The sequence below is a fragment of the Hevea brasiliensis genome, chromosome 1 (assembly GCF_030052815.1).
Source record: "Hevea brasiliensis isolate MT/VB/25A 57/8 chromosome 1, ASM3005281v1, whole genome shotgun sequence".
In the NCBI taxonomy this organism is placed as follows: domain Eukaryota; kingdom Viridiplantae; phylum Streptophyta; class Magnoliopsida; order Malpighiales; family Euphorbiaceae; genus Hevea; species Hevea brasiliensis.
Window position 1 is genome coordinate 21915626 of NC_079493.1, and position 16039 is coordinate 21931664.

Here is a 16039-nt window from a genome sequence, read left to right on the forward strand (position 1 = left end):
ACATATTTTATATTGCATTCTTAATTAATGAAGTGCCATGGATATTGTTTATGATAAATTGGAGCAGTGTGCGTGCGTTGGCGTGATCATGGTGTGTGGTAGTGGGTATGGATAGGATGGGTAAATGTGGCTTGAGAGACACTCGCTGGGACCCGGTCCTTTATGGATAAGTCGGAGTAGGCACGGCTCGAGATGATCTCGCTGGCTCCTGCATTTGGTTTATCAAGCGAAAGTCCGGCTTGAGAGACACTCGCTGGCAGAGGTTGGATTAAGAGAGCTGTATAGACGATCAACTCGCATATATGCACTGTTTGAATATTATATGGGTGTGTGAGTGCTCCAAATTTACCTTTTTGCTGTTATGATGTAATGTGTATGAAAATTTTGATGGTATTACATTCCACTCCTTAGGATATATTAGCTCTAGGTAGCTATAGAAATTGTAGTTAAAATTGGTATTTTACTCTCTGAGTCGAACGCTCACTTCTGTTCACTTATTTTTCCAGGCTACAGGAGGAGTTCTTTTATAGAGCAATCTGCCTTCTTCCTTGTAGGTTTAACATCAGTTATTTAATTGTTTTACTATTCTAAATTTGAAATATAGAACTTCGCATGTGTTAGTAGTAGTATGGATCTTATTAGAAATTGTGTTAATTTAAATTTTTGAGATTAATAAATGAAGATTAGTATGATATTTAAACAATTTGTAAGTGATGGTATCAGGGTTGAGAGAGGCTCATCTAACTTCAGTTTTTTATGGTTATCGGGTTGGGTTGACCCGAATAAAAATATTTTATTTTATTTAATTTTATTTACATGTTGGGCCTAAGTTTTTTGGCCTTGGTTATGGATCTATGAACAGTAAGACTTACTACGGGCCTCGGGGGCTTTATACTGGCTCAAGTCTTAGTGCCTGTTCAGCCTATGGGATCGGGCTGTGATAGAAGTAATTACAGAATATTAAGCTTTCCAAGACCCAAATCCTCGTTGAAGAGTTTCCAACGGACACTTAATTCACCTGCTTGATTTCACTTTCCAGATTTCGCCATTCTTCCAAATCTTTTAAAGCTTCATCATTTGTTTTCTCCAAGTCAGCTAAAACATACTTCTTATTAGCAAGAATTTTCTCCTTCTGGGTAATTAAGAATTGAAATTGAGCCTCTACTTTTTCTTCTTCTTTGGAAAGTCTAGAGAATTCAGTCTCCAAGAAACTTAGTTTCTTTTCTCTTTGTGCCAATCTTGCTTCAAGATCAGTGGTTTTCCCCGAAAGAGATGTTCTGTGAGCTTGAGCAGTTTTTGCAATAGTTGCAGCCACAGGAATACTCTCTTTTAATTCTGCCAAGTGAGACAGAACCTACAATATATAAAATGTTAACAAAATCAGCAACAAATAATAGTTCATGCATAAAAACCTATAAACAAATGTCTATAAAACCATTACAAAACAGGTGGTAACTTGCTGTTGCTATTGAACATTACTCTTAATATCAAGTATTTATGATGTTAAAACTTGTGCTTTGTTTAGGAAATCATACAAGGAATGAAAGAAAATTACCTTTGGAAGAATCTTTGTCTCAGCAGCAATTGAAGGAGGCGGTGATGATGACTTGATAAGTTCTTGATCACTGGTGGGAGCAGTAGTTTGAATGGGTTCTTTAGTCTGGTTCAAAGGTTTAGTTGTAAAGGAGTTTCAGTAAAGACTGAAAAAATGGAGTAATTTTTTAGAAATTTAACGCAACACATTAAGAGTTTGGGAGAGAGTTCTTATCCGAACTCAGTTTAAATTTTAACGCAACCCATTAAGAGCTCGGGGGAGAGTTCTTACCCGAACTCAGTCTAATCTTTAACGGAATACATTAAGAGATTGGGGGAGAGTTCTTACCCGAGTTATCAACTTAAAATTCTTAATACACTAAGAGATTGGGGGGAGAATTCTTACCCGAGTTCTCGGACAAAATATTAATAAAATATGTGGAGATCGGGAGAGAGTTCTTACCCGAAATCCTCTGCCTAAATTTTAAACATAATACATTAAGAGATCGGGAGAGTGTTCTTACCTGAATTCTCTTAGTTCAAATCCAAACTAAAATATCACAACTTCAATGTTCGAATTAACCCCCAACAAAAACCCATTATACAACACTTATTCACTGACAGGTTATCTCATGTACTCGTGTTCTTAGGCAACCCAAAATAGTGAAACATCAAATATCCCTTTTATCGGCACAAAGGATTAACATTATCTTTCCACCCCTTAATTATCAATTTTAATTTATAAAGAGCACAACATTAAATCTGCTTACCCTCATTGAGGGACGAGGTGGGGTGCCTAACACCTTCCCCACCCGTATACGGACCTCGAACCTATAATATCTGTTTTCAAAGTGGTTCTAATCTTTACAAAAGGTTTTCTTTAATTTTCCTCAAAATTAAAGTGGCGACTCCTCACTTTTCCCACTTTAGTGAGAATTCGTCCGGCGACCACAAAACCCTTGCGACAATATAAAATGTTTAGAAAATCAGCAACAAATAATAGTTCATGCATAAAAACCTATAAACAAACATCTATAACACCATTACAAAATAGGTGGTAACTTGCTATTGCTATTGAACATTACTCTTAATATCAAATATTTATGATGTTAAAACTTGTGCTTTGTTTAGGAAATCATACAAGGAAGGAAGGAAAATTACCTTTGGAAGAATCTTTGTCTCAGTAGCAATTGAAGGAGGCGGTGATGATGACTTGATAAGTTCTTGATCACTGGTGGGAGCAGTAGTTTGAATGGGTTCTTTAGTCTGGTTCAAAGGTTTAGTTGTAAAGGAGTTACAGTAACGACTGAAAAAATGGAGTAATTTTTTAGAAATTTTTTTACGAAAACTGAAATCTAAAATTTGAAAAACAATTTTAAATTTGGAACACAGTTTTCCTTCATAACAAAAGGAAATGTCCATTGAATATTAAAATATCGAGTTTTAGGTTGATCCGACCAAAAATTCTAGAGTTTGAAACTTGAGCAATATTATAGAACGTGGAGGTATCAAAGCCTCTTCTATATAAATGGACGGAATTACCTTTGGAAGAATCATTGTCTCAGCAGTCATTGAAGGAGGTGGCGATGACTTGATGACTTCTTGATCACTGGTGGCAGTAGTGGTTTGAATGGGTTCTTTAGTCTTCTTTAATGGTTTAGTTGTTAAAGGAGTTTCAATAACAGTTGGTGGTACAGCCACTAGCTCAGATAGTTTTGTACTAGCTACTTCTTTTTTAGGGTCACGGCTTAAGTGAGTCTAAAACACCATTACAAAACAGATGGTAACACTATTGAACATTATTCTTAACGTCAGGTATTTATGATGTTAAAACTTGTGCCTTGTTTAGGAAATCATACAAGGAAGGAAAGAAAATAGCTTGTTATTTTTCACCCCTTTTGTTTGGATGGGAGAAAAATGAATGTAATGAAATGAAAATTTTTTTTCCTCATTCGAAAAGAAAAGAAAATAAAGAGGAGAAAGAAAATACATAAAAAATTTACAATTTTTTCCTCTATATTTCTACAAAGAAATTAATAATTGTGTCATAAATATCTATCATATTCCTTATAACAATGAATTAAAAATAGTAATAACCAATTATTATTCATTTTAATTGAATATTTTTTATGCAATATATTAATTTAATACTAATTTAATAAATAGACTCCATTTCTATGTAAGCAATGTACAAAGCGGACAGAATTACCTTTGGAAGAATCTTTGTCTCAGTAGTAATTGAAGGAGGCAGTGATGATGACTTGATGAGTTCTTGATCACTGGTGGGAGCAGTAGCTTGAATGGGTTCTTTAGTCTGGTTCAAAGGATTTGTTGTAAAGGAGTTTCAGTAACGACTGAAAAAATGGAGTAATTTTTGGACATTTTTTTACGAAAACTGAAATCTAAAATTTGAAAAACAATTTTAAATTTGGAAAACAGTTTTCCTTCATAACAAAAGGAAATGTCTATTCAATATTAAAATATCAAGTTTTAGGTTGATCCGACCAAAAATTCCAGAGTTTGAATCTTGAGCAATATTATAGAACGTGGAGGTATCAAAGCCTCTTCTATATAAATGGACAGAATTACCTTTGGAAGAATCATTGTCTTAGCAATCATTGAAGGAGGTGGCGATGACTTGATGACTTGATCACTTGATCACTGGTGGCAGTAGTAGTTTGAATGGGCTCTTTAGTCTCCTTCAATGGTTTAGTTGTTAAAGGAGTTTCAATAACAGTTGGTGGTACAGCCACTGGCTCAGATAGTTTTGTACTAGCTATTTCCTTTTTAGGGTCACTGCTTGAGTAAGTCTAAAACACCATTGCTAAACAGGTGATAACATCATGTTGCTATTGAACATTGTTCTTAACATCAAGTATTTATGATGTTAAAACTTGTGCTTTATTTAGGAAATCATATGAGGAAGGAGTTTTAGTAACAATGGAAGAAGAATTGGAGTAATTTTCCAGAAAATATTTTAAGAAAACTGAAAACTAAAATTTAGAAAACAGTTTTAAGTTATTTTTCATTGTTTTCTTTTATAACAAAAGATGTATTTTCCATTGTTTCTAATGAATGCAAAATAATATTTTCTATCATCAAAACTATATTATAATTTTTATTATGCTCAAAATTAAATGATTATTTAAGAAAACATTTACTTATAATTATAAAAAATTTAACCATATTATTATAACACATATTAAAGATTTCAAAAATAAAATTAATTTTTAAATATAATTTAGAATAATATATTTTTTAATTATGAAAACGTTATTTTTTAATTTTTATTAAAAAATTATTTTCTATTAGTGACAAATGAACTCGTTTTTCATGTTTTTCTTTTTATATTTCATAAAAAAAAAATGAAAAATTAAAACTTCTTTAAAAAATAAAAAATAAAAATATGTTTTTCACAAATAAACAAGCTCTACTATTAATAGGGTTAAAAATGTAATAAAAACCTTTGCTTCAGTAGCCTTTTGTGATAAAGGAGATGCAGTTGCAGCCGCTGGCTCGGATTCATTTCTAGCAACTTCCTCCTCAGTGTAAACCCTTGAGCTGTATTGCTGGACATTATAAACAAGAACCTCAGCTTCAACCATAAGGCTATCTCCCACAAGATACCCTTCTGAAGGATTTTTTAATTTGCTAAGAGGAATGAAAGATGCGAAACCCCAACTCCAATTCATTCCCGATGCGTTGAATACAATTTGTTTTTGTGTATCTGCAAAACAGATATATATATAAAGGGAAAAAAATGTTTATAGGCATTATGATTTATTTTATTTTTAAGTTAAAAAAAAATTGAATTCTTTCATTTAAGATACGAAAATTGACTAAACGAAAACAATTGAATTGAATCTTTGTAAAAGTCTAATTTCTAAATAGGAAAGGTATGATTTGGAGAGAATATTTTTCTAATTTGGGTGAAAGATATTTTTCACAATTAGATGAAAGATTTTTTTTTATATATATTTAAAACTTCTATTTTAGTTCTTCTTTTATTGAGTGGAATGCCTGTTAGGATTAGATTTAGAGGATTAACACTATAAATAAAAAGTATTATACCGGTGCAACTCATAGACGGAGAAAAAGCATGGAGTCCAATCGGAAGACACCCATGTTACTGTTGTCAATATTGTGAAGGTACCCTTATAGTGTACTATATATGATGTATAAGTAGTGAATATATTGGTTATGTAAAGAGGGAAATGACACGAACAATCTATCATATTTACTATAAGTAGCATATGTGCATTGACTGTGTCATCTTTTGGGTGCATTTGGCTGTGTTGTAGTGATTAAAGTTTTGAGCTTATTGATGTGTTTTTATTATTTTAATAAGGGTATTTTATAAAAAAAAAAAAATCCCTGAGCTTAGGCAAAATTCACTAGTTCTTCCCACTATTTCAATACCTAATAATTTAATCCTCAAATTTAAGTTTATTAACAAATTAGTCTTTTTATTCAAAATCAATAATTTCAGTAATTAAATTAGATAGAAAAGACATATTTACACACTTTGCTTGTATAATAAAAAATGAAAAAGAGAAACCATCTATATATTTAAAATAGAGAAATTATATAATATCATTGTGATTCCATGTAATTTCTTACAAGGAAGAACGTCAAGAGAGAGAGAGAGAGAGAGAGAGAGGAGAGAGATAAAGAGAGAGAGAAATGAAAAACATAATTTTAATATTTAAATTTATCATTAGAGCTTGACTTGATTTTAGCTATTGACTATAATGTAAACTCAGCTTCAATACACACCAAATGACTAATGTAACACTCCAAATTTTTATTATTTCTATGTATTTGATTTTTTATAAATTATTGGAATTTTTTAATTTTTTTAAAGTGTTTGAAATTATTTCATTTTATTTATTTTATACATGATTTAGGTCCAATTGATAATTTTAGTATTTGATTTTCAAGTCTTAAATGATTTATTGGTGTTATATATATATATATATATATATATATATATATATATATATATATAACACCAATAAATCATATATATAATTTTTAATAAGTTAAAAGTATTTTATTTTTGCCTATTTAACTCTCCCGAATGAAAAAGAAAGAGAAAAAGAGAGATTGGGTAGTTAAGAGAGAGAGAGAGAGAGAGAGAGAGAGAGAAAGAGAGAGTCAATGGGTAGATTAAACATTCCACCTGCAATCCGCAACTCCCCCATTCTCTCTTCCCAATTTCACTTCCCACTCCACCTCCAATCATGGTTTTCGACTAGTGACACCACCATTAGCACCAACTCCTGCCAATGAATCCATGGCACACAAAAAAAAGTGACAGTCAACAACGGAAATGGCAAGAATAGGAGGAGAGCAAATAAGAATAATAATCAATATACCACTAGAACGTTTTTCACATTTTCTCAATATTCCTGACATCGAACGTACACATCACTACCAACAAAAGCTCCTCACTCTCTAGTTAACATTTTTTGGCCAACCCGGCCCCTAGACATCACTCAGAATGGCAGAATTAATGAGAGAAAATTGCGCTGTTATGATTTTTCTAGCACAATTCTGGCCAACAACTAATCAAACAAGTGACCCGAGACCATCATCGGGATCCTTATGGCTCAAATGCCCCATTTTTGGCAAATGGTTAAGAATATCAAAAAGTAGAGTTTAGATTTGGCATTAGAGGCTCTTGGGCATTAGAAAGGTACCCTTGGATCAACGAAACCCTGTTGGCGACCGAACAACAAATAAATCTAACTTTGCTTTATTTCTTTATGATTATATGCTTGTATGGTCAGAACAAAATACACTCAAAATATTATTTAATTAACATATGTATAAAAAATTATTACTCAAACAAATTGCTAGAACCATTATGAGGCCATTAAACTTGTAAAGCTTTGTCCATTTAGCTCATATCTTTTAATTGAGGTTGATTGAGGTCTTCATCTATTATTTTTTTTATCACATTGTCCTTTTTTAATTGCGGGTAAAAAATTGTTGTATACGTGTTGTGAATAGCAAATAACTATTGCTAAATAGCAGAAATGAGGATGCTCTATATTGTAGCTTTCTAGTGAGGGGCTCTCTTATGTTGGTTTTATTTGGCATGGAGATTTTATGAGGGTGGGGTTTGTTGATCCTATAGGTCTTCTCTGTTCTCTTTTTCCTTCAATAAATTTTATTTTTGCCTATCAAAAAAAATTATAAAAAAATGATAAAAAAATTAGTAGATAAAAAAAAAAAATAGTAGGTTGTCAAGATCTTTCTATAACTAGCTACTGCATCACTAAGAGACAGCATTTGGCTTGTTCAGTTTCGAACCGAATCGAAATTGAAAAATCAAAAAATCAATTTCATGTAAAATACCAACTGAAAGTAAACTAAATTTGGAGAAGAACCTAATCAAACTAAATTTGATTCAGTTCAATCAGTTTGAACAAAATGCTATAGCGAGCAAACAATGTTGTTTTCAGTTTTTAGCAAGCAAAAACAATTCCCAATACCAGCTACACCACTATATCCAACTGTATACTCAATTATTGATCCACAAATCATAATAAAAATTAACAAAATTTCAAGAAATTACATACAAAACATCGATCCCAAAAATTAAAAAAAAAAAAAAAAAACAATCTGAAAGAAAATCTAACAAGTTAAACCTAAGAAGTAAATCCCAAAAAAAAACCCATAAAATAATCCCCATTATTCTTTCAATTGCAGTACCCATGAAGAGATCAATCACAACACAATTAAAAAACCAAGAAGAATCGCAGATCTGACGCAACCCACGAAGCAACACAACAACAATGAGTAGAGGATATCTAGCGATATGAAGATATTTGGTGCAACCATGAACAACATAGCAACAATGAAGCTTGAATCTGAGCCTCTACAAAGAAGAAGCAAGGGTAACCAGAGAAAAAGAAGCACTGAAGAACATAGCACACAGAAGCACAGTACGAAGAACAAGAAGAAGAAGAAAAGGAGCTAAGGAGGAGGAGACGAAGGAGGGAGGAGAAACTGCAAGGAGAATTACAGAAAAGGAAGCATGTGGGAGAGGGAGGGTGTCTTCGAGTGTGCATAAGAATTAAGAAGAAGAAGAAGAAGAAGAAGAAGGATATGAAAAAAAAAAAAATGCTAGAGGGCGCAAGAAAGGAGCGATGGAAATTCGTAAATGGCACTTGTATACATGGCCAAAACAATTTAGTATTTAGACAATGGAGAAAATCGGTTTGGTTATTGCTTTTTTTTTTTTTTTAATAGAATTAACTTAATGGAATAAAAAAATTTAATTTTTCAAAAATCTATAATTAAACCAAACCGATTGGATTGAAAAATTGTATCGAATAAATCGAAGATCTTTCATATTAAATCAAAAACCACACAACCCTATCCATCACTGTCTCCACGTTTCCTTTGAAACAAAAGAATGGCTTCTCAAAACCCTAATCCTACATTCACTATATCCATAAATGCTCCTACCAAATTATGATTCCCTTTTGTATCTCTGCTCAAACCTGAACCTCAATCCTCATCTTCCAACCTCTTCCTATCATTGACATGCTTGACCTTAGTGAAAATCTCTTCCCTAACCCTCGAGAATACAATCGTTATGACCTTTCTACCCTGCCCAAGGCCACCGAGAAAGTATTGATCAAAATCCCTCCATGCCATTCTCAATCTCATCAAAAAAAATTACAATGTTGAGCTCATTTGTGGTGTTCATTTCCATTCTTCACCTGTTTTAGATTGATAACATCGTCATTGTTATTCTCGCTCAAGTTACAGATGAGATCTGTTTTTTGTTTGTTTGAGGATGAGGCCGCAATAATACTGGATGATTCAAATCTCTTATTCATTGAAGGTATTGACGGGTTTGATCTAGCATCCAGTAAATATATATAAGGATGATTTGGATAAGATTAAGGTTCTTATGTTTAATTGTTCTTCTTGTTGAAGTCTTCAAGATAGGTTTTTTTTTGTGTGAAAATTTCTATATTTTTATTAGAGTTGCCTTAACTAGAATTAAGGTTTTGAGATATGGAATCAAAAGAAAGAAAAACATGAAGTGGAACCTTGGGCTTGGATGGGGAAGTTAGAGATTTAATTGGCCTATTGGCCAAATAAATTCAAACACTTACGTTGATTGCTGATTATACCCAAAACTTTTAAATTTGGATAATTTAATAATAACTTTCAAAATAAAAGAATTTTTATTCAAAATTCAAAAACTAATTTTGGGGATTTTGACTTTTAAATCTAAATTGCCATGAGGTATGTCATGTCACATTTTCTATTTTTTTATTTGATTCGTATCTGTCTCTCTCCAAACAAAAGAGTAGAATACTAAGTAAGCTTAATTGTTTAGAATAGAGAGATAGATGAATCAAATAATAAAAAAAAAATTAGAAAATGTGATATGGCATGCCATATGGCAATCTAGATGTAAAAAGTCAAAATCTCTACATTAGTTTTTGAATTTTGGATAAAAATTTCTCAATTTTGGAAGATTAAATTGTCCAAAATTAAAAGTTTTTACATAATCTGCAACCAAGGTCTTGTTTTGGATTTATTTAGCCAAAAGGCCTAAATTTTAAAGAAGCTTCTAGTAGGTAGATTTTGTTTGCACTCGTAAGAAAGAAATTATACTATGAATCGGTTATTTCACATAAATAAGTATACATGGAATAGCAAACTAATCATGATCTAACAATTAAGTTGTTTTGGGTCCTACTAAATTCAATTTTGTCTATGTGTTGAAAACAATTTTTTTTTTTTAAATATAACTACCTCTTTATACTTAATTATCCTTTCATGATTCGTTTGTTATTCTATGTTAAATATTGGCATGGAATTACAAATATACTATATAATTTCTCCTTATAAGAGGACTATTAGAAACTAGTAGAATAAATAAATAATTATTATTTTATTATTTTTTAATATTGTTAACTTATTTAATTATTTTTTATTCTCACCCTCTAAAAGGATTAACGTGACAAAAAATACAAATAAAAGGGCTGAATAGACCTCAATTGAAAAATAAATCTTCTAGTTCAAGGGTTCCAAATGGGTTGAACCTAAAAAAAAATTAAAAAAATAAACCTAATTTCTTTGTTTCCCTCTCCTATCTCTCTATCTAGAATTCTTGACGTTAATGATGGGAAGTATAAGTTAGGGAGGAAATTGTATAGTTGCAACGTCAGCACATCTTGTTTGATGAATCCTCAATAAAGTTGCTTATTTGGATAAGGATAGATAAGAGATTATATATATCTATTGCTTAGCAAATTAGAGTACCCTTTCTGACTGTGGACCTGCTATTGATTTGATTAACAACTGCCAAGCTAAATTTTGCTTCCGTACTCCATCCTTCCGGCAAATTTTTTCGATAAGCAACTTCCAGGTATATTGACAAATAATTCACATTGTTTCCTTTGGGGTAAATAGCCAAACGCCTGCCAAACAACAAATAGAAACAATTTTTCACGAACACAAGTGAACACACCCAAAAATAAATAAACAAATAAATAAAAATATAGAATACCATTTACAACCACCAGCAGAGAAATCTTCTGAATACACTTTTTCTGTCTTTTTGGAAAACTCGTTAATTCTCCATGTGAATTTAAATGGAGCAGCATTGCACATCGCTTTGCCTTCTGCATAATGCAATTGATAATAATAATAATAATAATAATAATAATAATAATAATAATAATAATATCACACAATCAATAGTCTTAAGAAAAAAAAAATGAAAAAGTTCAAAGTTTTAAGTTTGAATTTTAAATGAACTGAAATTAATAAAAAAATATTATAATACCCTAGTAGAATCTAAAATTATGAAAAAAAGAAAAGCCCATATAAATAATCCAAATTGTTCTAATTGTATAAAATATTTCAGATAATATAAAATTTCTCTACTGTGTTTTCAGGATTAAAATAACAAATAAGGAAATTGTTTACGAAGCAATTTGATTTGATATGATCAAACTAAGAACAACATATATTCTGGAAAAAAAAAAAAAAAAAAGCTAAGAACAACATAAATACCTGCCATGACTTAATGACTATTGGCAAAATCCAAGTTCTTCAAAATAGTATGTTCATCAGCTTCGAAGCATATATACATATATACATATAGAAGCCTTAATTTCTTGATAATTTGTCTTCCATATTCTGACCCATTTCTTAATTTTCAATGTTCATGATTCCTTTCTTTTCCTTTGCATTGATATGAAGGAATTTCTTTTCCAATATTCCTTTCTTCCTTTTTGCTTCATTCGGTTCTTTTCTTTGTTATTGCCTAATAGAATTAAATTAAATTGAATATATGGGAATTTTTATAAAATAAAATCATATTTTTCATAATTTCCATTTCTTTTAAAATAATTTATTTTTTAACTCATAAAATTTGAATTATAGCAATAATTAATGTGCTCTTCAAAAAATGAAAACTAGCTAGCTAAATGGAACTCTATTAAAGTTTTTTTTTTTTTTTTTTTTTTTTTGCATTTTTTAGATTTTATTTGTAAATATATTTCCATATTAAGTATTTCATATATTAATTTTCAATAATATCCACATTTATTTCGTGATATTTTAATGGAAGTTAAATTATATATTAGCCTTATAAAAAAAATGAAAGGTTAAGAATTCTATACATATTATAGTTTTATGAAATATTTTGGAAACTTTTCTCTCTTTTTTATCAAATTTCTTTAAAATTTTATTAAAAAAACAAAAGGCAATTATAAAGAAGAAAGAGAATTAATATAAAGAAGAAGGGATAGTCAAGAGATAGTAAACAGTGAAGAATTAGTTATTGAAGACTTTGAAAAAGTAATAGATAATTGGGAACTTCCTAAAGTCCAGAAAGATCAGATCTATAAACAAAGCAAGTTTAACTTTCTTGCCAAAACTGATTATACCATCAAAACTGAGGAAAGAGATATTCCAATCACAAAACCTTTTGAGATCATCAAGCTTTTAACTTTAACAAACACAAAGCCAAAGGTCACAACTATGTCCATATAGGATTAGTTCATATAGGAATCAAGCACTTAACAAAAGAAGGTCTAAACACTTCCATCTTAGCTGTTCTTAGAGACTCTCACTTCTATGACTTCCAAGATTCTTTGCTTAGTTCTGTTGAGTCTAGTCTTTGTGTCACACCTTACCCCTCTGTAAGGCATAACATGATCCCGTAGAATACCTAATGAACTACCGAACTTCACCTACCGATAACTCATTAAGTACCCTACAAGGGATTTTAAAACAATTTTCTTACTTTTATAAGTGGTGAGCATTTTCTAATAGGTGTTAAAACATTTAATTAGAGTTTGAAAACTAGTTAAGATTTTTGTCCCATTTTATTTTTTCGTAAATTTTATAGAAATTTTGGCAGAGTGCTGTCTGTATTTTGATAAAACAGTTCTTCAAATACCTGTAAAAAGCACTTCCAAAGATTTATCTCAACAACTTCATCAATTCCACAACCATCCCAACCAATTTCAACATCATTTCTCAATTTCTAAAATTCAACAATCATCAAAATACTATTAATCAATTTCATTGAAATTAAAACAAAATACTTCCATTCATATTTCGTTAAAGATAAAACAATTTATATACTTCATTACAAAGATTTACATTAAGAAAAGCTTTATACAACTTTATGCAACTTTATACAACTGCTCACAACCAATTTTACATGTCCATACAGTTACAGACATTTACATATATCAAAATAGTTTTTACAATCTAGGTATAAAATATACCCGATAGAACTTCAGGGTAGGTTGCTCCACAATCCTCAGCAGCTCACTCTGCTGCTCCTCTAGTCTCTATATCTGCGACAGCAATAACAGCCATCACTGAGTACTAGGACTCAGTGATGCACAACATACTAAAATAATCTTTATGCAAAATTTAAATCATACTTATTCAAAAGTTAAACTGAATATGAGAAAAAAAATACAAAACATGATTTCTATGGATTTAATCCAAACAATTTCATTTCGAAAGTCTCAAAATACATTTCATAAAAATACACAGTTATATCATGCCATTCGAAACAAATATCATCTCAATAGTCATAGGCTAAGGAGAAATCACATCACAAGGCTAGCTAGCTCAAATATATGGGAACCCATTCTTTTTCTTCTTCTACTGGCACACACCTCAACACTTTAGCTAGAGAAGGAATCAAAATTCAAAACTGATTTCCCCCACTAGTCATGCTAGTGAGGTATTCAAATATATGGTCATGACACTGTAGTTTCAAAACTTATCTTAACAATTTACTAAACATTTGATGCCATTTCAAATATATACAATTAAACTTTCAACAATTTAAATTTAAAAGCATAATAAATATTTCAAGACAATGATATCACAATTCAATATTTCAATTCGTTCAAAACGATGTACAGAAGAAAATTTACAGAAATTCTATGTTGTGCACAAACCTTGTGCGAGTCGCCTCTTGGCCTTGACTCGATCCCTCGGGTTCTTTCCTGGTATTCTTTTCCACTGAAATACACAGTTTCACAGTGTTTCAATATCATAACTTAGCATAAATCCAAAAATAAATTCAAATTCACTTTTACCTAGGTTTAATATGCTAAACTTGACGTTCTTTAAAATTTGTATTTCGGGGTTACTATTTACGAAACTATTCAAGTCAATTTGTTGACTTTCTAAAGCTTAATAGGTATGAGAATTCCAACTTCACCCACATACCACATTTTGGTTCCCTAATTTGTTGGTTTTGGTTGTTTTCTCAAATTTTAAGTCTTTTAGGCAAAATTTCAAATTTTCAGTTTTGGTGTCCAATGTTGCACTGTTCCATTGGTCATGTTGCTATTAGAATTTGGCTAAGTTTTCTTCATAGAAATTGTTCCTTATTGTCTTAACATTATTATCCTTTTTGAATCACTCCATTTGGAGTTTTGTAGTTCAAGTTATAGCCATTTGAATCATGGCTGCCAGATTGGTCTAACCCAGATTTCTGGGCACCAAATTGGTTATGGCAGTTTTAGGTCACCAAATTTGGGTGGCTAAATGACTTAATTAAAGGCATAATTTGGATTTGTGTGCTTCATGAAAGTTTTAGGTCTATATCTCAGCTTTCTATTGGTAAAAGTTCAGGTTATTTGGACCTGCCTAGCCCAAGTTATGGCCAAATGAACACTGTTCATTTGGTCATTTTTGTACAGGGCAGAACACTCAATTCCGGATTTGGCCAATTTGTTCAATATGCTATGGTGACTTTTTGGGCATGATTCCTAAATGAAAAATGTGTCATTTTGTGTCTAGTTTCATTCCCAATTGGCCTCACACCAATTGGGCTTGTAAATTTTCAGTTTTGGTCCCTGAAAGGGACCTTGGTCCTGCTGCCTGTATACTGCCCACATCCAATCTGAATCTAAACCTAATTCTAACACTTCCAACATATCTCAATTGGTTACAAATGACCATTTCTCAACTCCAACAAGGTCAAACACATCATTTAGCAAATTCTCACATTTTTGTCTTCCAAACCCTAGGTGCCAAAACCCTAACTACACTAATTGTTACATTTAACTAATTCAAAGCATACCAACATCACTTCCACATTCATACAAACTTGCCTACACTTTTAATCCAATCAAATTCATGCATTACCATAGCACAGCTATAAATACTTTAATTAAACTAAAAATTTGAAGTGAACTTACTAACCTTGAATGCATAATTTTCTTCTTCCTTTCCTTCAAGTTTTCTTTTCTTTCTTTCCCTTGTACCTTCCTTTCTAGTTGCCCAAACAAGTTTTATCTATGGTAGGTTACTTTTCTATGGTGGAATTTTGTTATTTTCAAGCTCACAAAAAGAGCTTTAATAGAGGTTTATGGGTGAGGGAGAGAATGAGAGAGAGAGGGACGGCAAATGAAGAAGACTCTCCTTTTTTATTTTTCTTTTCTTTTCTTTTATGTTTTTTTATCATTATGGAAGACAACTAATTCTCCAAATTTTATCAAATTTTTTTTTTAATTAGTGTTTATTACATCATGCATGATGTCATGCATGATGTCACCAATTTTCACTTTTCCTTTTTCTTTTTTTTTTCTATTTATTTTCCATTAGTTCTTTAATTTAATTCCCGATTATGAAATTTTCTTTTCTCTGATTTTATTTGACAGTTAGGTCAGAAGTCAGCTCTCGGGGTCAATTGACCAAATTGCCCCTCACTGATTCGACCCGGTTTGTAAATAATTCAATATTTCTTCTGGATCACTGACCTAATTATTTGACCGGCTTAACAAATCTTTTTTGTGATTTTCTCTTTTCCACTGTGTTCACAATAGTCCTAAGGACCGCAGCGTCACATTTTATGATTCAAAATTTAAGTTTAAATCAACTTCGTAGTCCTTCCCGAGAAGGTCACCCATCGCTGTGACTCTCAACTCATTTAATTTCTTATGTTCTGTTTTTCTTATTTATACTTAACTAATTGATACTTACT

The 16039-nt window shown here is 31.2% G+C and overlaps 1 protein-coding gene across 1 annotated transcript; it reads right to left on the reverse strand.

Annotated features, from left to right (window-relative positions):
• Positions 1–981: 981 nt before the first annotated feature.
• LOC131183050 (chromatin structure-remodeling complex protein SYD-like) lies at positions 982–3595 on the reverse strand. The gene is made up of 5 exons (XM_058152825.1): positions 3560–3595; positions 3076–3291; positions 2695–2799; positions 1556–1660; positions 982–1354 (listed from the first exon to the last, which is right to left on the reverse strand). Exons 1-5 carry the CDS (start codon positions 3593–3595, stop codon positions 1010–1012), a joined length of 807 nt encoding a protein of 268 aa, XP_058008808.1. The 3' UTR covers positions 982–1009.
• Positions 3596–16039: the final 12444 nt, after the last annotated feature.